Source organism: Nicotiana sylvestris, chromosome 2, assembly GCF_000393655.2.
Source record: "Nicotiana sylvestris chromosome 2, ASM39365v2, whole genome shotgun sequence".
NCBI lineage: Eukaryota > Viridiplantae > Streptophyta > Magnoliopsida > Solanales > Solanaceae > Nicotiana > Nicotiana sylvestris.
Genome location: NC_091058.1, coordinates 176,520,740 through 176,544,976, shown reverse-complemented (window position 1 = coordinate 176,544,976; position 24,237 = coordinate 176,520,740). Strand labels below are relative to the sequence as shown.

The 24,237-nt window shown below is 36.8% G+C and overlaps 1 protein-coding gene across 1 annotated transcript in view; it reads left to right on the top strand.

Moving 5' to 3' along the window:
- Positions 1 to 6,521: 6,521 nt before the first annotated feature.
- The window catches only part of LOC104229060 (twinkle homolog protein, chloroplastic/mitochondrial), a 36,903-nt gene continuing 19,187 nt past the window's right edge, over positions 6,522 to 24,237 (top strand). The window contains exons 1-15 of the mRNA XM_009781633.2: positions 6,522 to 6,860; positions 7,400 to 7,542; positions 9,408 to 9,463; positions 9,555 to 9,612; positions 9,702 to 9,815; positions 11,479 to 11,562; positions 12,918 to 12,998; positions 14,335 to 14,400; positions 14,491 to 14,607; positions 15,084 to 15,131; positions 15,223 to 15,308; positions 15,773 to 15,833; positions 16,562 to 16,744; positions 18,033 to 18,164; positions 19,915 to 19,976. Of these exons, the coding sequence (XP_009779935.1) occupies positions 6,617 to 6,860; positions 7,400 to 7,542; positions 9,408 to 9,463; positions 9,555 to 9,612; positions 9,702 to 9,815; positions 11,479 to 11,562; positions 12,918 to 12,998; positions 14,335 to 14,400; positions 14,491 to 14,607; positions 15,084 to 15,131; positions 15,223 to 15,308; positions 15,773 to 15,833; positions 16,562 to 16,744; positions 18,033 to 18,164; positions 19,915 to 19,976 (1,535 nt within the window). The 5' untranslated portion in view covers positions 6,522 to 6,616. The remainder of the gene's footprint in view (positions 6,861 to 7,399; positions 7,543 to 9,407; positions 9,464 to 9,554; positions 9,613 to 9,701; positions 9,816 to 11,478; positions 11,563 to 12,917; positions 12,999 to 14,334; positions 14,401 to 14,490; positions 14,608 to 15,083; positions 15,132 to 15,222; positions 15,309 to 15,772; positions 15,834 to 16,561; positions 16,745 to 18,032; positions 18,165 to 19,914; positions 19,977 to 24,237) is intronic.

The window sequence follows — 24,237 nt, the reverse complement described above, 5'->3', positions numbered from 1 at the left end:
CAATTATATAATTTTAATTCAATTAATTCAAAAACCCTATCCGTAACCAGCCTACATCAAGAGCCGACTCGTTACCACTAAGCACTCTCAACTCGCGCACTCACCTAACATGAGAAGTTTACAATATTACCAATCCTTTATGAGATCATATGCCCTCACCAACAAATAAAAGAGTGAATATAGAATAGTCCATACATTCAAGTATGTCTTTGAATATAATTTAAGGACATCACACAATTGCACAAAATTCACTCACTCTCACAAAGAATTCATGTGCATCTTGAGATCGTACCATAAGCTTGCTCGTAGTGTACATCTATGCTAATCTAGCCAAATCTAGGATCAATTAGGACTTTAAGGTTGTAATGTAGGCTAAAGGGACGGGTAAGATACATTTAGGAATAATGACTAATCCTCCTAAGAACTTTAATATACTACACTCACAAATCGACCACATCTTCTTCTCAACCAATTCACTCACCACAAGCCATACACAACATAACCCTCTTTTCAATTAAGCACTTCTATACTCCCGCTAGCACAAATTAGTAAGATTATGAGGTGTGTGTTTTTCTACATTATTTGAACTATCATTTTTTTTTCTTCTTCTTCTCTTTTTTTTCCTACACACCCTCCATACATTAAGGTTCATCGGCTAGTGACCTTCTTTCACAACTTTAGTGCACCTTAAGGGCCATTCTATGGTTCCACTCTAAAGTTACTCCCCAATCTCTCACCTTACTTCTTTTACTGACTAAGTGCCTTAGGAGGTAAAGGTTCAACAATCTCAAATTAAGAACAAAATAGGGATACGACTTGTAATGTGGGTGCCAAAGAAAAGATCTAATAGGCTCAAAGGGGCTAGCAACAAAAAAAATTATTTGTATGTGACAAACACATCTATGATCAATCAAGAAATGCCTACGGTATCTCTTAGACTAGCACAACTTAATGATTTCACTTCGATTAACACACGGGGAAAGTCCTAGACTACACAGGATAGCACAGAGAATCACAGTTCCTCTCTCACTCACACATTGCACATAACTCAATCAAGACGGTTCTATTCAACTCTCAAGTCAAGCAAGCACACATAATCGATAAATTTTAAGCACTATTGCACTATGTGGCATACAAGTCAAACATTCGAGAAAATGCATCATAGAGTAAGCTATTTATTTTACTCAACATCACAATGCAATCCAAATGTACGGGAAGATAGATCACATGTCATAACCTAATATGTCAGCACCAAACATGTCACTAGGCATCTCAGAGCAACTCAGTTTCTTCCTAACCTTCTCCTAAAAAAAATAAAGTACCCGGTTCGAGTTACACCTTTGGAAAAGAACCGACGCCCAAATGAAAACCAAGGGATACTACCTAACTATCCTAAAAAAAAATCTCTTTGGTATTTTTAATCAGACTTTATCCCTCAAGAAAAATGTCCAAAAGATCCATCGTCAAGAAAAGTCCGAGCTTTTACTCATTTTTTTTAAATTTTCATTTTTTGGTAACCTAGACTATGTCTACTACAAGTTCTAAAAGAAAAACTAATAATAAAAAACAGTTTTATATAATTACAATTCAGTTCAGAATGTAGTTTTCCCACCCCATATTTATATTATGCATAGTCCTCGATGCATGATCAGAGAGAAAAATATTAAACAAGGGCGGGAAATACTTCTTAAGACCCTTTCGGGCCTAGTTCGGATATGATCCTCAATATTAAGGGTCGGGATGACCCCACACATAAGCTCAAACATGCTCTCTGGCTTCAATTTCGGGTACTCAAACTTCTCTTACTCTGCAAAAAAAAAAACAACACAAAACTTGACACTATAAAAAATAAATACAAAAAACTAAAATACAGGCTGGGGTGCCTCCCAACAAGCACCTTATTTATAGTCGTGGCACGACTCTGCTACTCTGTTCAGGCTGGGCGCTTTCTCTTCTTCTTTCTCCCATAAAGTCTAGCCTTTTTGCACGCTCTCAGAAGGTCTCCTCTTTCATCTTTGGCTTTTTTCTCAATCATCTTTACACACTCAGCTTGCAGAACCACCTCCTCTAACTCAGTTGTCCCATCTGGATCACCACAACTCACATAAGGACTTTGCTTTATCCCCTTCAATTCTACCACAGTAATCGTGCACAAGTCCTCATAATGCTTAGGGAGTTTAAGTGTCCTATACACATTAAAAGTGATTTCCTCATCGTCAACTCTCATCTTCAGCTTCCCTTCCCTCACATCAATAATCGCTCCACCAGTAGCTAAGAATGGTCGCTCGACCCCCAAAATAATGGGCACTTCCTCATCTGTATTGTAATCAAGTACAATAAATTCAGCAGGAAGAATAAACTTCCCCACTCGAACTAACACATCCTCAATAATTCCTTCTAGCATAACTAGTGACCTATATGCTAACTGTGAAGTGATTGTAGTGGGTCTAAGCACCCCAATTCGAGTTGCTTGAACAAATATAATGACATCAAATTTATACTAACCCCTAAATCACATAGGGCTCTACCAACTTCTTGTTTTCCAAGAGACAAATGAATTGTGAAACTCCCAAGCCTTCAACTTAGGAGGAAATTTACTCTGAACTCTAACACTGCACTTTTTAGTAAGTGCAACTATTTCAAACTCTGTATGTCTTTGCTTGTTTGCCACAATATCTCTGAGATACCTTGCATACTTAGGCACTTCCTACAAAATTTCCACCAACGAAAAATTCACATGCACTTGGCTCAAAATATCTAAGAATTTCTTGTACTTAGCATCATCTTTTTGCTTCTGCAGTATTTGTGGATACGGAGGTGGTGGCCTTGTCACATGTCTTGTAACATACAGATTCTGGACTTGCTGGGCATAGATTACTTGTGTGACCCTCTCGACATACTTCACAAAACAATTGAACCTGCTGCACTGACTGGGCTTGTTGCTTGTTAATAACCAAGGTCATCTAATTGACTTGGTTGGTCAATGTGGCAATATGTGCTAATAATGTAGATACGACACCTAACTCAAGAACCCCTACAGATTTTTGCACTGTGTATCTGCCCATCTCTCATTGCCAATCAGGATTGCTTTTGGAGAATTTGTTTAATAACGCATATATCTCATCAAAGCTTTTCTCCAACACTTGACCTCTAATTGCAGCATCTACCACAATCTTTGTCTCATGATGTAGCCCTTCTACGAAAGTGTGAGCTAACACTTCATTTGTCTGATTGTGATGAGGATAATATCTAAGCAGCCCCTTGAGCCTCTCCCAAGCTGAGTATAAAGACTCCCCCGATTTCTGTTTGAAGGCGACTATCTCACTTCTGATCTTTGCAGTTTTGCTTGAAGGGAAGAGCCTTGCCAAAAATTTCCTTGCTAGATCATTCCATGAGGTAATAGAATTAGTTGGTTTTGCCTTCAACCATCGCTTTGCTTCGCCCAATAGAGAGAACGGGAAAAATGTGATCCTCACATAGTTTGGAGTGACTCCGTTAGTGATACTGTGGATCCAAGAAGTTCAGGATGTGCTGCTGTGGATCCTCATGTGGAAGACCCATAAACTACCCATTCGCATGTAATAGCTGGATCATGCTCTATTTCAGCTCAAAGTGCCTAGTGATTCTGGGATTCACAATGTTGGAGGTGATATTAGCAATGCTGGTCATCGCCACCTCCTAAACAGCCATATGTTGCTCCTCTACCATGTTTACAAGAAATTGAACAAGTGTATGAAGATTATTTGTGTTCCTTGCTTCCCTCAACCTCAAGTGAAATGTTCTCTCAGGTTCGAGGTTAAGGCCTTGAAGTCTATTCTGGCTTCTGACCCTTCATATTCAATCAAAGTTCCTGAGAGCAAAGCAACAATCAAGTAACGTTAGACTTGACGAAATAAACAATTAAAGCAAAAACTAGAAAGTAGTCAATATTCAAGTCCCCGACAACAGCGCTAAAATGTGTTTCTCCCAAACGGACACGCACGCATACGTGGTCGTACAAGTAATAAAATGATAAGTCGAGTGTCGAACCCACAAAGACTTGTATTAACTACCCACTAAATTCACCAAGATTATTATTCAGTCGAGCCAATCCGAGTTCAAAAGTGTGATTATATAAACAATAATTCTAACAAGTAACTAATTTATCAAGCAACAAAATGGTTGTTGTGTATTCAGTAGAAATAAATATTCCAGGGTTGTGATCGATTCACCAATCCTATTGTGTTCTAGTTAACTCTCCCTTTCATACAATTCACTCATGGTTGCTAATTAATAGAAAAATTGCTCTCGTAGCATTCTCCCGAAGTACTACTCGCCTATTCAAAATAGATTAACGCCTATATTCCTATGAAATCAATCTATTAAGAACACATCAAGATCACGATATTTAATTAAGCACAATGACTAGGTATATTCCTATCCTAACCACAAATCCACCTCCCATCAGAGTTAAGATCGTGCTATCTTTAGTTCTTCTCTAATCTAAACATGGCTTTCCCAAGCATAACATATTTAGTAAATAGAACCTAACTGCTGGCCAGATAATTAAGCAATTAATCACAAAATTAAAGAAATGACCATATATTGGTGAATTATAATTAAGGTTAAGTCAATGTTAAACAACAATATTCATGGCTAAATCACAGCCCCATAACTATGAGTTTTAGCCACTCATGATAGTGTCAAACAATTTCATAAGTGTTGGATAATTGAAAATATTTAGAAAAGATGAAGAAAACTGAGATATCCTCGCCCGAATGTTTCCCATGTGTATCCTCTCTTCAAAGTGGCATCTCCCCCTAAAAAATATGTTTGGTCTTGCTTTTATACGCATTAGGTAGGTCTAGGGGCGAAATAACCTTTTCCTGGGCAAAGTTGGAGAAATTCCCGTCACCAGCGCCCAGGGCAGTATGGGGCGCTGGCCATGGCGCTGGCAAATTGAGCATTCTATAAATAGCGCCACATGTGGCGTGGGGCGTTGCCTGTGGAGAATTCAACATTTCTCATTTCCCCTCCGTTTTGACTCTAATCTCGCACCTTTCACTCTCTATTGCCTCCGGATGATTCCTACACATAAAAACACCATGAATTAACATAAATCAATACATTTTATATCCAAAATCCACGAAGCACGAGTAAAACATGAGGCGATATATATAATACATTATTTTCATTGTATACAAAATACAGTACATACTACATACAAAACAGTGAATACATGAATGCATTAAAAACACTGATTATGACAAAAAATAACTTTGAGTTATGGCAATAATGATAGAACTGTTGGTGTATTTAAATTTGTTGTTTTATGAACTCAAATACATATGAATACATCTAAATAGAAAAAATAAAAATCACTGTACAAACTAAACTCAGTGTATGGAGACTCAAATACATATAAATACATCTAAGAATACTTTGTTCATCCGTGTTTTCGAGCTACTTCCTTTAGCGACCTCTTTTTCCTTGCTCCCAGAAGAAACATCGATAAGTTTTCTTCTCTTTTCCACATTTAAGTTTTGTACAAAAACTTGAGGAACATCAGGAAGTGTTGATTTTTTCGAAGATCTCTCATTTTGACCTTGTTTCATAGGGTCATTGCGTATTTTGTTCGCCTTTCGGCTTCCATGGTTGTTGATGAACCTGCAAATAAAGGTTCCTCATGAGTGATTTGCAAATTGAAAGATGACTCATCAAAATTGAGTGTTTTAGTGGGTATACCTCGTATAACCCTTTTCGGAGTTGTTGAATCAACCATTGAAGAGGAAATTTGGAGTTTTATGCTGAAAACCTAACAAAGGTGAAAATTTAAAAGAAAAAAGAGTGAAGAGAAAAATTAGAAACGTGAACCGACCAAAAACCCAAAAATTTTAACACTTACCACGAATTTTGGAGCAGAAACGTTAAGAGTGAGAGAGAAAATCGTACTGTGAGAAAATCATGTTTTAACAATCAACACAATCTTGATGTGTGAGAGAGAAAGAAGAAGTATTATGCTGAGATTTTGAGAGAGAATAACTGAAAGAATGAGAGAGAAAAACATAAATAGCGTATTTAACGCCTTAACGGTAGTGTATACCATAAACACCTATTTTGTTATAAAAATAAAAGGTAACTATAGAAAATAATATTTTAATAAAGTTTTAATTTATAATAAATATGATGTATACTTTTGTTACATGAGGTAAAATTTCCTTTATTCTATAAGTGCATTTCTGTCCAGGTAACCAGTCTAAAGGACTATTGTTTAAGAATTAGCCACTCTTTCAATTTTTCAATGCAACATTTTAGAACAAAAATTCCTGAATTGTCGTCAAGTTAAGATTTTAAATTTAAAATTTCAGGACAAAATCTTTAAATGGCATCTAGATTCCAGATAATGCTAACTACGCACTTGCCCCAAAAAAGAATGAGAACAAAGATAGACCTGCGACTATCTGAGTCGGATCCCTGCTGATTCGGGGCCAAACAAAAAATACCCGGGCAGCATATAAGCCCACATAATTCACAACTACTGTAGAACCCTTCCTTAACCCCTCGCATTTCGAAGTTTCTTACAAAAACACAACACTCACACACCATGACTGCAAATTCTACATTGTAAAATAGCAGGATGATTCTTCTACCTTATCGCAGACTTGTACTAAACAACTCTAACAATTTTGCCATGGGCTCCAAATATTTTCTCCACAAGCCATCCATTACCATACACAAGACTATTATTCCTGTCCTTTCTTCAAAAACCCACCTTTTTCAAAACCAAAGACTCATCTTTTCAACATTTGCTTCAAAACCCATCTCCCCAATTCGTGGAACTTCAAACTTGTCTTACAGGCCCCACCGTATTCCTCCACCAGGTACTATTTTTTGCAGTTCTTTTTGTCATGGGATTAATTACTGAACCTCAACTTTGCTTGTATAAACTTTGTAATATTCTTCAAGTGTTACTTAGGAGCCGTAAAAAAAACCATTTTCAAACAAAGCTTGTGCAAAGAGAAAATGAGTAGAAGAAGAATTTTTTTAACCCTCAAACCACTTCTTTATAATCATGTTTTTGAAATTTGTTTTTGATAAATTAGAAATCCCCGGGGGTAAGTGGTACACGGTTCGAAGGTCGGCGGATAAAGTACCAAACTTCTGTTTGCGGCTGCGGTCTCTATCCCGTGGCGTGTGTGTTAACCAAAAGTTTTCTCCAAAACAACTTGGAAAAACTTAAAAGATTTGCAAGATTTTATAAAAAGTTTCCACAAATAAAGGCCATCTTTAATTATTGAAAACCATTGCTTATATGATTTTGACCAATTTAATGGGGAACATGATCAATGAGAATTCATATAGCCGACTCCAACTTGTTTGGGACTATTGAGTAATTGTTGTATTGTTTATATGATTTCAGTTTCTGGAGTAGTTCTGGAAGACCCAGTGGAGGGAATTGCGGAGTCAGAACATGTGAAGGCACTGAAGGAGAAATTAAGCCAGGTTGGAATAGATATTGGTTCTTGTGGACCAGGGCAATACTCTGGTTTGCTTTGTCCAATGGTGAGTTACTAAGAGGTCTTTGGGAACCTTCTCTTTAAGAATGTTTTGTATGTAAGGGTGTTCAAGATCTTTATTGTTTAACTAGAAAATGAATCTCTCTCTTATATTGAAGTGCAAACCATCAAATGGTATTTAAATAAAGATGCTTCATCTTTCATATGCATATTCATTCTATCTTTCACTGTGCGAGATCCTTCCAATTCACTTTCAACTTGGATTCTTTTTTTTGGAGATGGAATCAACTTGGATTCTTTTATCGGTTCTTTTTGTATTTTCAGCATTTTAGACGAATTATAGAAGAACTTAAAAATCAAAGTAGGATTATATGGACTTCTGAGCAATTATTGAATAATTAAATTTTAAAAAAACATTATAGAACAGTTGTTTGAAAGGTTTTCTCTATTCACTAAGAATTTTTATAAAATTTTGAATGGGCAAAATTTTTAGTGTGTTTAAGTTTTGCAGTTTTTTGTTAATATTTTAATGAGTGTATGAATATCTTGTGCATGGATGACTTGGCAATAATAATTTTTCGATAGTGGTTCTCCATTTACCCTTAAAAGATTAACTCTATGGGTGTCCAATTTACCAAGTTTCAACACTACATGTTTAGTCAGGGTTGAAAGAGTCGTGTTGCATCTGCATTAGAGGACATATTCATGATTTCCTTCAATGAGCTTGGTGTCGAAGTAAAGCGACTTAGAAAGTTCAAGTGCATATGCATGTTATGTGTTTAGAGGATTCATTATCTTTACATTGATCGTCCACCTATCACAACCTTGTTAAATTAGGCGCCTACTTAAGTAAAGTTTAAAAACCTCTAATTTATCTTAAAAAGGAAATTATTATTGGAACGAAATGGGAATGGATAGAGCGGAATGGTCAGTGAGAATCCATACATGCAAACCAACTAGTCTAGAATTGTGGCATAATTGATCTTGGTTGATTAATAGCTGTCATTTGTCAAGTTGCAGTAGGTATCTCTACAGTAGCCGTTGTTGGTTTTCCTATATTTTCTGTCAGTATGTTGTCGATAGTAATTCAAGCTATGGTTACTGAGTTTCTTGATGGTAGAAAAAATGAGATTTCAATGCCTGCATGCATGATACTTTGTTTGAGTGACAAATTATTGCAGATTTGATAATGAATCACTCTTACTTCATCAAAAAAAAAAAATTATTGCAGATTTGATTCGAAACTGAATAGAGTTTGAAAGGTGAACACATAAGATCTGAATGATAAAGGCTTACAACCCTATCAATGATTAAAAGTGAATGGAGCTATTTCCTTGTCAAGTAGAATGATAAAGAAATGAAGTAAAAAAAAGGAATGAAAAGAAAGACTTGCTGTACGAAATAGAACAAAAGAAAAAAATCATAAAAAAGAAAAGAGAAGAATCATAATTACAGATGCTCCTGCCCAAGGCCTTTGGTCTAGTGGTAAGAGTGCAGCACGTGATGTGTGGGTTTGTTGCACATCAAAGGTTCAAACCTTGTTATAGAAAAAAGCCTGATATTTAAGTGGAGGAGGTAGAGTGGTGGATCCGTTATCCACCGAATCTCGGTTATCAGAAAAACAAAAAAGAGAGAACAAAAAATTATCATACTTACAGGTGCTCCTTATAAAAAAAAAAATCACACTTACAGATGCTCCTTCTGGTAGTTGAAAATTTTGCTTAGAAGAAAATCGTGGTTCATATCTTCTACATGTGGGTACCTGAAGGCTGAGAGTTAAACTAGAGTCTAGACATGGTACTAATAGGTGTTAATGAGTTTAAAATTTTAGAAATTCTTTAGCATTATTGCATCTGAAATACGCTTAGAATGTCCTATATTGACAGTTAGTGCAATGTTTTTGCTTTGTAGTGCACAGGTGGGGATTCAAATGAAAAGAGCTTATCTCTCTTCATTACTCAGGATGGGTAACTAATTTTTTGTTTTGCACATCGTTTTTAAGGTATACTTTCTTTCCTCTCTAGCAATATATTTCTAAAGCATGTGAGTGATACCTAGGCATGCAGCTACATGGACATGCTTTCGAGCTAAATGTGGGTGGAGAGGTGGTACCCGGGTATAACATGTTTTGATGAGCTCATTAATCTTTTTATCTTGCAATTTCTTTGTCAACTTTTTTAATTCTCTTTTTTCATGCTGTTTCAGGCCTTTGCAGATGTGAAGACAGCTTTTGCAGATATGAAAAGGATTGGAAAAGTGACTAAGAAGTACAGACAGATAACTGAGGAGAGTTTGGGGCTGGAACCTTTATGTGATGTGGTATGTTGATCTGTCTTTTTATTTTACTTGCATTACCAAGTTGGATTTCAATAATATTTTCATCTGCATGTAGTAATACTTGTTTGCTTAATAGCTGTTGGGCATGGTTTGTTTTGAGGTTAAGTCACCTATTATTTATTCGTGCATCCTGCAAAACTTGGTTAGTGTCCAAGACACTTGATTTTGCCATCAGCATACGTTGAGTTGTTCATAGCTTTCTTGAACGAAATATGGATAAATATGGCCGTTGAGTCTTTTGATAGATCGCACTGGGTCGAACTTCGTGAAGTGTTAACTCTTGTTGTTCTTCTCTTTTCTTTCCTTATTTCTACCTGTACTGCCCTCTTGCTTACATCTTGCTAGCATTGCTGCTAACAGTGAATAGTCCTTACACCCAGTCTCCTTTCTTATGATGAATGTTTCATTTTAGGCGGTACTAATGTCATCACCCTTTTCTCAGTCTAGCCCGCCACAACTGCAACAGTGCACGGAATCCATTCCGCTGGATTTCCATTTAAATTTTGGGGTCTTCAAGATTAAAATTGAATCAAGCCGACTTAAAAAATGACATATGGTTTGACTTGGTTCAGTTTGGTGTTAAATCTAAAAGACTGACAGTATTTGCTTTGGTTTTGTATTAACCAAAAAATGTGGAAACGAAACCGGCCGCACCGACTATATGTATACAAATTCTAACCACTAGGTATAAAATATTTTATTACTAAGAGTTTTGTGAATAGTTTGTTTTCATTTTTATAATGTTATCTTTTATGCCATTGGAATGTGGTTTTAGTGTTCCAAATTTAGGCTTGCTTGTGTTCCAATTCCACTGGGCACCTGCTGCAACTCCTAATCTAGTTTAAACAAATGCTCACATTTTGGTCATTTTTGAAATTCTTTCTTGAAATTGCTTCCTTTGTTTTTTGTTAGGGCTCTACAATTATAATCGATTTTAAGAATTCCCAAAAGGCTTCTACAGTAGTCATGGAGTCTAAGGTAGATTGGAAGATCCCTGCTTTGTACTATTTTTACGTTGTGAAATATAATCAAAACAAACACAAAAGACTTGAAATATTTTTCTCTTCATCAGTTCGGTCTTAATTTTTTTTCTTCTGGTTGAATATGAAGGATGCCCACTGTGTTCCATCTGGTATCAGCAGTGTTCTTGTCTGTTTAAGGCTTTAAGATAGCTTTCTAATGTTCATAAGACTATCCCTTTGGTGTCTTTGCATACAGCTGCAAGACTGTCCTCCACTTTGTTGCCTTCCCTGTGGGGGTGCTGCATTTCAGACCTTTATTTGCCAGATTTTCCTTCATGTCTTCTGCATTTACCTCCAATTTCTAAGGCCCTACCTTATGTTGAGAAGCAACATAGAGTCAACTTCTAGTATGCATCTCTATGTTTATTTGCAATGTAGCAGTTTATAATGTGCAGTACAATTTGTGCCTCTGCAATATTATTGCTACATTCCAAAATAGATGGCAATTGCCATTGTGAGGTCCCGTCTACGATTTTCAGTCACTCTCCACCCCCAAAATAAATTGCAGATGCATTATGTGGTTGTCTTCTTTGTTCCTCAATATATTGCTTATTGATTATGTTTTATTTGAACGTGAATTTATGAGCTTTTGATTAGTTGATTTTCTTCTTGCTGCTCTTCAGTTACTCTCATACTTTTCTGAGCGAATGATATCGAGAGAAACATTGCGGAGAAATGCGGTTATGCAACGGAGATATGGTGATCAGGTTTGACATCCTGTCATTTTCCGACATATTACTTGATCAGTTTCTGTCGGTATTTACCCTACACCCATAGACTTGATCACCTTTTGTCTGCATGCTAGCACCCTTAAGATAAAGATGTACCTCTGAATTATTTATTCAGTTTATTTTTCTCTCAATATGATGATATACTGGTTGACTAGATGAGTTATGTGCTTCCACTTGGTAACAAGGAAACTGATTAAATCCCTACCCTTGCATTTGATTTACAATCGAATATATCATGATGATACATCCTTGACTGAAGAATGATTCATCCTCGAGTAACAGAAATATTATGAGATACATTAGTTTGCTTGGTTAATTGGACTTAGCATTGGGATAATTTCTTTTCGTAAATTTGTCTGTGTTTGCTTAAAATAAAATAAACCCTCTCAATTAGCTTGTAAGAGTTCTTGAGGAGCTTAAAAGACCAAGCAAACACACAACCATGTTCAATAATGCAGGACCGAGCAAATTGAACTTACCGAGCACTTAATGGAGGAGACGCCTGAAGGTGTTGTTTGTATACTGTTTCTACCACACTGAAAATTGCAGATATCCTAATGAAGGGGCTCTTATAGCAGAAACTTGAGTTTTTGGTTAGTAGGTATGGCATGATAGAGATCTATGCACCAACTTCAAGGAGAGGGTTGATAATAGGGTTTGGTTTTTAGAAGTCCTGTTAAATAATTTGACTAGTTAGAGAAATCAAGATTTTAAATCTGTTTCATCATTATCTTGTTAGTCCTTACCATTTCCTAGTGAGCTCCCATTTTCCAGGAAGGTTGAGACCTATTCTCAGCCTAGCTGTCATTCCTGAAACTATAAAGCAAGAGAATAATCCCTTTTCTGTGAAATCCACAAAGATTTTCTCACAAGGATGATTTTCGATTAAATTCTGCAAAACTTGTTAGATCATCCAAGGAAAGTTAAGTACTTGATCAAACATAAAAATTATCCGAGGAAAGTTGTGACCAGCCACTTTTTCTTATTTAAAATTTCCTTTTCCATTAAACAAAGTCTGACGAAAATGTTTTTGCCTTTTTTGTTTTATTCAACGTTACTTTTGTTTGAATTTTGAAACATATCTTCTGACTTTCTTGTATCCAAAAAACCAAGAAATTTAGGCTTGCCAGCCATCCACACCAGAATAAATTGAGATTTTCAAGAATACTGCTAGTGGAAGGACACCTCCCAGGGATAAGAGACGTAGGGCTAAAGAGAGCCAAATGAAGCAATATTGTTACTTTCCCTGCTCAAGGGGCTGCAATAACTCATCCTTGCAGTAACAAAGTCACTTCTTGACTGTTCTAGCATTAAAGTAAATTTGTTTTCAGATTGTAATTGCATTTACATATCGGAGGGATGGAGCACTTGTAAGCTGCAAGTACCGGGACATCACCAAAAAGTTTTGGCAGGTTAGTGTCAATGTTCTTTATTTGCTACTTAACGTATTTATATTTACTTCAGTTAAAGGTAAAGATACCATGGAGCACTTGTTTCCAAGTAATTTTAGTTGAGGATTCAATCTCATGTATAAAGTCATGTGCTTAACAGAGGCAAATCTAAGAACCTTATGTAAATTTCCGTGGTAAGAAGGGTGTGCGGAACTTCAAACCAAATTAAAAGCCCGAGTTTCTTAACCATATTTTTCTTTCAGTTTTGCCTTTTTGTTTCTCGATTTTTTTGGCTTTCATAGTCGAACACTGCTTGAAGTTTGGTTCAGTACTTGGTATGGAACTTTTGATTCAGTAATCCAAAGAACTGAGTCCTTTAATTGCTAATGCGTCAAGCTCTGAAGCGGCAGTTTTATACTTATTAAATCGTTACCTGGCACCCTCCATTGTTCTCCTTTTCTAAGTATTCCTTTCTTATTCCTTTTTCCTTCCTCTTTCCCTTTTCCCATTCCCACTAGATGATGCCACTGTGACCCCTGTCTGTGTCCTACTGTGCCTCGACCCAACTAGTTCGGTTGGCTATCTGGATCCTCAATATTATTGACACCATTTGGACATATTCGAATACTCGGTAATTTGTCTTTTAAGACAAAATAGGGATTCTAACATTAGAGGTTTGTTACATTTAGCGACATTCAAAATCCTTATACACACTGAATAGCCTCCTTGTTCAGAACATCAATTTGCCCCATTTTACATGTTACGGTAGGCTACGTATTCTGTTGCTTGGCTTATTAGTCCAAATGGTTTCTTCTGTCTGAAGAGAGATATTCCATGTATTCTTTTTGTTTTAGATTTTGCAAACCAGTCTGGTGTTGGTTTTGCTTTATTTAGCAGTATACTTGAGTTATTTTTTCTCTTTAGATATTATGACTCCAAAGATCAATTATTAAATAGTTTGCAAACCCAAAAAAAAATAAAAAGAAGAATCAAAAGAACCAATTTGTCAAACTGATCCTTTTTCTACAATCAGTTTAACATTGGTTGTTTTGGTCTGTTATGAACGCCCATCCCTATCGGGAAAGCTGGAATAGTGATGATGTCCTCAAAAAGATATGGGGATTTGCTTCTTCATTGAATCTCATCTTCCTTTTCTGATTAATCGAATGGTTGAGCGTCTTCTATTAAGTTTTTGAAGTACAAATAATATTACAATTTCATATTTCTTCAGTTCTTCTAAATTATCTGGTTATGTACTAAAGTTTTGTTCCTAACTCTTGCTTCTAAGATGCTATTAGTTGAAGTGACTGTATCCTGCACTTGTTTTGAACCTTATCATTACACTGTTGATTTGCAGGAAGCTGATACATTAAAGATATTTTATGGTCTAGACGATATAAAAGGAGCAAGTGATATCATCATTGTAATATCTGATTCACTCATCATTCCATCCTTGAAGAAGTAGACTAATTCATTTCTGATATTATATATTGCTCTACTTCTCTTATGTTAGGTTGAGGGTGAGATGGACAAGCTTGCTATGGAAGAAGCTGGCTTTCGGAACTGTGTGAGCGTTCCCGATGGGGCACCTCCAGTTGTTTCAGATAAAGAGTTGCCACCTGTAGATAAGGTTTCTTCTCTATAATTTGTCCTAAAAAATGGATTTTTAAGTAAAGGCTTTATCGTCATAACTTCTGTGTATATGGATCTAGTACCTAACTTTTGTTTATATGGATGTCATAGCTTGCTCACTTCTCATGCATAATAAAACATATGCACACTTTCTTTGTTTTTTCATCAAGACTTTTATGGCTTCAGGCTAGAGTTGCAAATTCTAATTTGTTTCTTGTTCTTTTTGTTTCTGCCCCCTCTAATTGTAATGTGATGCTTATCTCGACTAGTGCATCCTCTAATTGTATTACAACCCTACACCTTTTTCCGATTCATGCATGTATTTATCATGTTTCCTCATCCACTTTCTGCTGCCTTTGCTCCATCCTTTATTAGAGTGCAGAGAAGAGCTGTGCTCCTTATATTGGTATAATTAGCAAGCATCTTCACATATGCTGGACCTAATGCCCCTTTTTGTGCATTTTGTGAAGCTAGGACACAAAGTATCAGTATCTTTGGAACTGCAAAGAGTATTTAGAAAAGGTTTGCAGACTCCTCTTTGCTTTTATTCTCCTATGTTTATTATATGCATCGATCATGTAACAAGAAATTTTTGTTCTTTTACCATTTATAGGCATCTCGCATAATACTGGCAACTGATGGGGATCCACCTGGTCAAGCTTTAGCTGAAGAACTTGCCCGCCGCTTGGGGCGAGAAAGGTCTAGTATATTTATAGCCCGTTTGGCCAAGCTGTAAAAATCAGCTTATTTTGAGAAGTGCTTTTTTTCAAAAGTACTTTTGGTGAGAAGCAGTTTGTGTTTGGCTAATTAGTTTGAAAAGCATTTCTGAACAACAATTAGTGTTTGGCCAAGCTTTTAAAAATTGTTTCTAAGTGTATTTTTCTCAAAAGTGCTTCTCAAAAAAGTGCTTTTGGAGAGAAGCTATTTTTTTCTGCTTCTCCAAAATTGCTTCTGCTTCTCCTCAAAAGCACTTTTTTTCCTTCCAAAAGCTTGGCCAAACACCTCAATTTTTGGCCAAAAGTGCTTTTGGCAAAAAAAAAAAAGCACTTTTGGCCAAAAAGAAGCTTGGCCAAACAGGCTATTAATCTCAGTGCAAATGATGGTAGAAATCGTGTTCTAGCTTAATAATGAGCCATCTCAAGCTTTTCTCTTTGGCTATGTAGGTGCTGGCGAGTCACATGGCCGAAAAAGAGCACTAAAGACCGTTTCAAAGATGCAAATGAGGTTCTTCATGCATGAAATTTTCTTACCTATTTGTTTGTAGGAGAAAAAAGAAAGAAATTCATGAATCAGATCTTGTCATACTCTAGGAGCCTTCTGATTTGTGATTGGTAGTTGTGCACTTCCTCCAGGTCCCTCGTTGGAATTTGTTCTGTTAAATTTTATGTGTTTTGAGATTTGATATGAACTGCGAGTCTACAGTTAATTGCAGTCTTGTTAAGCCTGCTGTAGTTTTAAGCACTAGTAAAATGAGAGTTGTTTTGAACGACATTTAGCTTGGTTTTCAATGTGTCATTTGTTTGCAAATATTGGCTGCATACCTGATTTATAGCTCTCTCAACAAAATTATACTAGCAGTTACTGTCACACAGTTATGTAATTCTATAGTCGGTTTTATATCTTCTCCTCAATAACGCCCTTCCTGAGGCAAAATGGGATCTTTCTTCTTTTTGATAAACATGGACAGGAGGTCATGTATGCTCATGATTTAGCATGGCCTGGGTCTGTGCTCCAACTGCTTAGTGCAAATAGTTTTATCTTTATAAAAAAATGAAATAGTTTTATATTATATACAACATCCTTTGTAACCTATTGCCAGCCATTATGAGTTTCCATTATGCTTTTCTTGTTGCCTTACTCATTTTAGTGCATCTAAGATGCTCGTTTCACCTGATTTCACCATTATTCTCCAGTAACCTCAAGTTAAATTTTTCTGCACTGGACATTAATAGGTACTTATGTATCTGGGGCCTGGTGCACTGAGGGAGGTTATTGAAGGTGCAGAGCTATACCCAATACAAGGGTTATTCAACTTTAAAGATTACTTCACTGAGATTGATGCATATTATCACCAAACAATTGGCTATGAGCTTGGGGTTTCAACTGGATGGAGATCTTTAAATCAACTATACAATGTGAGTAGGCTCTTATTTAGGTACCAAGCTATGTCTCTAGCCTCTTAGTACTTAATAGGATAGAGATATATGCATATTCATGCCAGGGATGCCAGCTACGCTGTAGGGATTTGTGGTTTACCTATTAGGTTTGACAAGAATATAAAGAAAGTTTAATTAACTTTTTTTTTGGAGCATATATGATATCCCGGTTAGCATAGATGTTTTCTGTACGAGATTCTCAACATTTTTATTACACTTCATATGAAGAATTTCTGTACTTCAATAAGATTATTTACTTAATCAAGTCCCCGAGGTGGTGGTCTAGCGGTTGACAGTGTTATCAAAAGCGTGCTTAAGCCCTGAAGCGAGGCTCAAAATATGTTGAGCGCTTCGCGTCGCTTAGCGGGTACTTTAATATTGTCATCAAGGCTCTAAGGCATACTTTTCCTTGCTAATGAGCGTAAGCCGAAAGAGACGACACTAAACAATTGAGATTTCACTTTATCATAAATTTTCATCAATTTCTTTGTCCATATATTTGGTATTCATACTTGTATATATTAGTCTTGGACTGCACGTACATATTTGTAATTTTTCTCCATTTGCGCTTTTCTTCATTAAAACCCACGCTTTATTTGCGCTTTGAGCTTAAAGCCCTACAATACTTTAGAGCTTTTTTGCGCTTTTCGCCTTTGATAATAGTGACGGCTGAAGAGTTGGAGTAGTAACCTTTGGAACAAAGCTCGAAACCTAACAGAGGAGACACTAGGTTAATTCTTCCTATCTGCCTAAGCCTATTACCCGGTACTCCTATTGGTGGGAGGTATCAAGTACCGGGTTGAGATTAGTGCACACCTCGACACCGCTGTTATCGGAAAGAAAAATTAGTCACTTAATTAAAACGCCAACAAGTAATGTAGAGAACCAAAAAAAAAGATGTGAAGAGAGAGATTCTGGTGAATGGAGAGGGGACATTGTTTACTGGCCTTGTCACGCTAGCGTATTACCTATAGACAAGATACTGAAGTAAAGAACCGAAAGGACAAAAATGCCCCTGGGAAATGATAGACAATGCAATTCTTCAGCATAGTCAATGTCATCTCTAAATATTGCACTCACTTTGAACTTCCGGGAGCACAAACTAATATATGTATGCCCTAGAAACAATGCTGTTGTTTAAATAACCAAGCAATGGACAGTTATTATTACTTTGGATTGAGGCTCATTATTGGCATATCAGCATGAAAATAAAACATGAAATTCTACAGTGGCTGATTTTCCCCCCATCTTTCTTGATTCTGTACAGGTTGTGCCTGGAGAGTTGACTATTGTTACAGGAGTCCCAAATTCGGGGAAGAGTGAATGGATTGATGCTCTTTTGTGCAATCTCAATCAGAGTGTTGGCTGGAAATTTGCACTTTGCTCTATGGAAAATAAGGTAGGCACTGTTGAAGCTGCTTCTTGTCATATCAAACGGGGATAAGTGAGCGATTAAATTCATTAGAAATTAGATGCCAAGTTGGTTTTGCCACCACCATTTCCTAGATGAGGCTTGTGCTAAATGCATCCTAAGAAAATTCTTAACCGTTAACTCCCTCTAGAATGATTTATTGATAGTATAGTAATATAGCAGGATATCATGCAATGGACAACATATTATCTACATTATCTGGATCTTCTATTTAATTTTTATATCGGAATTCCAAGTATAATATAACTTGCACAAGTATTAGATTCCTCAAAGTTCTATGGGGTGTTTCTGAAAAAAAATGTATTAAGTGATTTGCTTTTGTGCCCTGGTTCTTGTTTAAAGAATGCCTAGATTCCTAAATCATACTTCAACTTGGATAAGCATAACTGATGTTTTACTTGTAGTGTACTAACTATGAGTTGAGAGAATCATTTAGTCAAACCATCATCTGTCCTTTTTTTTTTTGTTGATAAAGACTGTCATCTGTCATACTTGTCTTTGATTTGGATTAATTGACCTGTTTTCGTGAGCTGCTTTGATTTTAATTGGATCAACACCATTAATAAACTATTCATGAGTGAGTTTTACATTCATAAGTGAGTTTTTATTGCTGATCTCTAGCCTAAAGAAGTTCATTTTCCCACATTGGTGCTGGATGGTGTTAGACGCAAACGGATTCCTGCATCGCGATGGACGATGATGGTAAATAAGCTATTACAAGAGAGTCATATTCATATAGGTTAGTTGGAGCATTGGCTCGCTGAAAGGGAAGTTAATAGAATTAGTGGATACCATTAAGAGGAGGTGAGTTGATATTGCGTCATTGCGTGTCTACAAGAGGCTAAGTGGACGAGAAAGAGGCTATAGAGAATTCGAACATTGGTTCGTTGATAAAGAAATCAATAGAATTATTGGATACCTTAGAGAGGAACAAAGTTAATATTTTGTGCAAGTTGAACCGTACATTCGTTATTACAATAAATATCATTGTATGATTGGATAAATAAAAATATGAATGGAGTGAGAGCTATTGTAGAGCTAGTATTTTAGGGTAAAGCTGTAGAAGTAAAAAGAATTGGTGATAGGGGTGACGGTTGAACCACCAGTTGGTGATAGGGTGACGGTTGGAGCAAAATAGATATAGAGAATTCATATAGCCGAACCCAACTAGTTGTGATTGAGGCCCGGGCGGTGCTGCATCAATCATGTTATTTTCATTGTTGCTTGATTATTATGTGACAAAGTCAAGCTTTGAGGACATGTATACCAATGAAAATTTTGTTCAAATAGATTATTCAATTGACTTATTCCAATAATATAATCAGATTCAATTCATACAGTCAAACCAAGTAAATCCTACTTCTAGAATTCTAGTGAAAGAAAATACATATGTAGTAAATAATATTTCAACTCGTATAATTTCATCTTAGACCTATGTTAGTGCTTTTGCTGTTGTGTTGCTAAACCAAATGCCTAAAAGTTCAACTATTGTTACAACACTTCCCCAATCATTCTCTTGAGTTCTATCATAGTCAACAATCTCTTGTCTTTCTTCAATGCTAAATGTCAGCTCTTAAAATCTGTCAGACAACTGTTTTACGGCTTGGCCTTCACCACAGTGAGGAACTATTTACCCTTCAGCACATTCACCCCTGCCCATTTGTGTTTGCTCGTTTTTCTTGGTTTTCTTACTATCTATCTATTTACCGATCTGTAGGTGCGGGACCATGCTAGGAAACTTTTGGAGAAACACATAAAGAAACCATTCTTTGATGTGAGGCAAGTAGGAAACAACCTATACCTCTTAAGTCTCTTTATCATTTTTCTTTTTAGTATTACTACATTTAGGCAAGATGCCTAGAAACATAATTGTTGTCATTACAAATTTTAAATTACATATTCGGTAGCATTGAGAAATTAGATGTTGATAAAGTTGCATATGTCAGAAAGAAATTTCGCAAGAATTGATAGATGTGAGGAGAGAGAAATGCTCCCAGGCACAAGACCCGAGAGAGTCTAACAACTTTCTCCGGTGGTTCCTAGTCACTTTCCGGTGATTCTTCCTTGCATTTTCTGAGTTTTTTTAATCAATCATGTCTTGGTGATAGGCTCAAAAACTTAGTTTCTCATTTATTCTCATAGTCATGGTTAACACAATTTATTTTAATGTTGGTGAGAAGTCTTTTGAGATTACTGAAGTCAAAGATAGTGCAGATGTCTGGTATGAATGGGTGGGATGCAAGAGGAACTTCATGAGAAAAATGACTCTCAGTCGGAAAGTCATGCTATAGGTATGTGAACTCCTGATTTTCTCATTCGAAAGATGGCCAATGAACTAAGGTGATCGAAGGCCAGAGATCACGTGCATAACTTCTATTGCACAAAGAAATACAATGATTATGGACGATATATTAGTGTAGTTGCAGTGTAGGGAACACAGAGCTGTCATAATCCTGTCAGAAGCAGCATTCAGTATTGGGTTGAGAGATGTTGCTTTAAAGATAAAGAATTTCATTAATGTGAGTATGTGATTATCCCAGCTGTGCAGAGGTTCACAAATCCAGTAGGGGACCATTCATACATGAAGCTTTCATATCTGATAAATGGGAGGCTAAAGGGGCTTTCACATCAGCACCTCCACTGCTCAGCGGATTATTGCTCATGGCCCTGAAATCTCTGATAATGATGTTCTTAGCAGATGCCTGGTGGGAAGTTTCAGTGAAACGAAGGAGCTGCCTACTATTTCTGGCATAAGGAGATGGGTCAGTAGCTAATGGAGCGCAATCCCAGGTATTTAGATGTACGAGATGCATGGAGCAAAATTTCTGTTTGAATTTCCTTCAAGGAAAAGGGCAGATCACATCAAAATGGGGGAATGGAGGTGGAGAAATAAATTGATGATCCTTGATTGGTGGTTGCCGACAGTCGGGTATTTTCCTGGAGCGACCAAACTTGATTGGGTGTGGGTGAGGCTACTGGGGATTCCTCTTCATCTCTGGTCTCAGAAAATTTTCAAGCAAATCGGAGATTTATGTGGGGGATGGATTGAAACTGAAGAAGAAGCTAAGGAACCTTTTGAAATGGGCTCGAATTAAAGTCAAGGGGCTCGAATTGATGCCAACGTTACTTCAAGGGCCCTTGAACTTTCTGCTACCTTCTCTGATAGCGATGCACTCTTGGGAAACAGTCGCAAAAGAAGAGTTGGCTTTGCATGTTGGGTATGATGAGGAAGATTTAACCCCCTCCTTGGGTGGAGAAATTGTCCCTTTCTCACCTCTTCCTTTGAATACCCATCAATTGATAGATTGCAAAGATCTTGAATATTGGTTAGTAGATGCATCTGGACCTCTTGATTCCCATTTCCTTGAAGCCGATATGAATGCTTCCCTATAGGTGCATAAAAATGTGTTGAAGATGAGCAAGACTTATGGCGCAAGATTTACAGGGCAAGAAGAAGCTCCATAACTATTTATGAAAATCGACAGGCGCAGACTAGAGGAGAGAAAAAGCAACTTCAAGGGAAGTTTCGACTTCGAAAAAGAAAAAAGGGATCATGAAGGTACAAAATGTGGTGTTCAACATCAACTTCTCATAACCCAATACTAGAAGCAGGGGGAAATCTGCCAACAACTGTTTTTAGTGAAGATAATATTATTTCCTGGAATGTTTGGGGATTGAATAGAAGGGATAAAAGATCAATTGTGAAGTCATTAATTAAGAAATGGAAGGCTGATATATACCGTCTGCAAGAATCCACATTAGAAGGTGATGTCCAATCGTGTGTGAATTAGATTAGGGGCCATAGATGGGGTATTTTGGTTCTATTGGACAGTAGAATATGGAAGGGGAGGTGGTTAATTATACCATCACTTGTAAATTTGTTTCTCAGAGGGTTGAGAGAAGAATGTGGTGGGAAGCAGTTATCTCCAGGGAATCGTTGTTGGACAATGGGTAGTCCGTGGGAGATTTTAATGGTACCCGATATATGGAGGAAAAAAGGGATAGCAACACTATTTCAAGAGCTATGACTTCTCGAAGTTTATTGAGGACTTAGAGCTTCTTGACCCTCCACTATTAGGGGAATTGTATACATGGGCCAGAAGAATTAATTCTCATATTTCCTCTAGGCTGGATAGATTTTTATTTTTCTCTGTGTGGGATGAAAGCTTTAGGAACATAAAGCAAGCAAGTTTCTTCAAACCACACCCTTATTCTTCTCAATTGTGGTGATTGGGAAAACACAAAATCTTATTTCAAGTTCTAGAATTGGTGGCTTGGTGCTGATGGTTTTAAAGATTTCATTTTGGCACAGAAACTCAAGATTTTAAAAGGAAGACTGAGAAAATAGAGCTTCTCTCTCGAAAGGAACCTGGAAATGAGGAAGACTGAATGTTTAAACAGAATCATCGAACTATAAGTCGCACAAGAGACGAGATCTTACTGAAGATGAAACAATTCAGATGGCAAGCCTAGATATGGACCTGGAAGAAATAATCTAAAAGAATTTTCACTTGTTTGATCCATGAAAAAGAATCAGGCCTCCACGTGAAGGGACATGTTGAAGATATAACTAATTAAGTAAATAAAAGTGTGCTTTCTCTAACAACTTAAGTTTTTAAATGAGATGTTCATACAATTCTACAATTTATTAGAAGGGAAAGAAATAAGGGGACTTTTGGGGGAAGGAGAGTTCGACAACGACGGCGGTCAAGAGTTCTATGTTGTTGCTTTTGTATTCTTCGTATAAAATGGACTATGTATATTTGAGAAATAACCTCTCATTTCTAGTTCATTTGTGGTGCATCAATGAAATTTCTTTTTTTGTACAGAACATTGGGTGTCGTTCTTAGAGAATCATATTATGTTAGTAGATTTTTTTCTACTACTTGGTATAATACTAGTATACAGGAGGTGTTTCCGTTATTAATAAAATTATCTGCCTTGTAAAAAAATTCGTCGTGTTAAATGGATTTCTCTATATGTTTGGTAGCTAGCTAGCTGGGCAGTCTTTTGGAATCGGTAATGGATTTTATGATTTCTTAATTATTTAATCATATTACCATCTTGTAGTACTGACGAGTTCACCATTTCTTGCAAAAAAGCAGATAGATAGTTAACTATTAGTTTTTCACAATGAGAAAACATTCATGAAACTGGATTTACTCCATATAACATCAGCTGGATATAGGGTTTGAAATGATTACTACATTGATTTGTCCCGATAAAAAGGGCAGCCCGTTGCACTAAGCTCCTATGTTGCTCGGACTCTCCGAAAATGTGGCAGGATACGTGTCGGATCCTCCAAAAGTAGTGCATTTTTGAAGGATCCGACACGGGTGCGGCTACATTTTGGAGAGTCCGCGCAACATAGCTAAGCTCCCGCTATGCGGGGTCCGGGGAAGGGCCTGACCACAAGGGTCTATTGTACGCAGCCTTACCCTGCATTTTTGCAGGAGGCTGTTTTCACGGCTCGAACCCTCCTGGTCACATGACAACAATTTTACCAGTTACGCTAAGACTCCCCTTCTGATTTGTCCCGATAGAAATGTTATATATTTGGTAGCAAGTTAAATATTTTAAGAGAAAGAAACACATTAATTCAAACTAACCTCTGAGAACTAAAAAGTTATACTTCAAAGTGTTACTGTTAGAACAACTTGTTTCTGATTAGATTCTTCTGCAAAAGCCTCCATTGACTCTCAGTTGAGTGCATTATACCAAGGCCCCTCAAGAGACGCAAGAATGGCGCAATATCAGTGGCTATTAAATGGGTAAGCGCGTGGTAGAATTCTTAAATGCTAGAACCTATCCCAGAAAAGAGGGGATAAGTTCACTGTAGAAAATAATACCACCATTACAAACTTTTTGAGCATTACAATGGGCAAAACCTACTATCCACTGTGTGCTTGGGTTACTTGTATAAATTATGGATGAAAGTATTTGTGCATATAACTTTATCACTATCACTGTTTACTTGTCCCATTATGTTGGCTTATTATCTGGTTGTGACCCTATTACCAGCATTCTCTATATGGGCTGT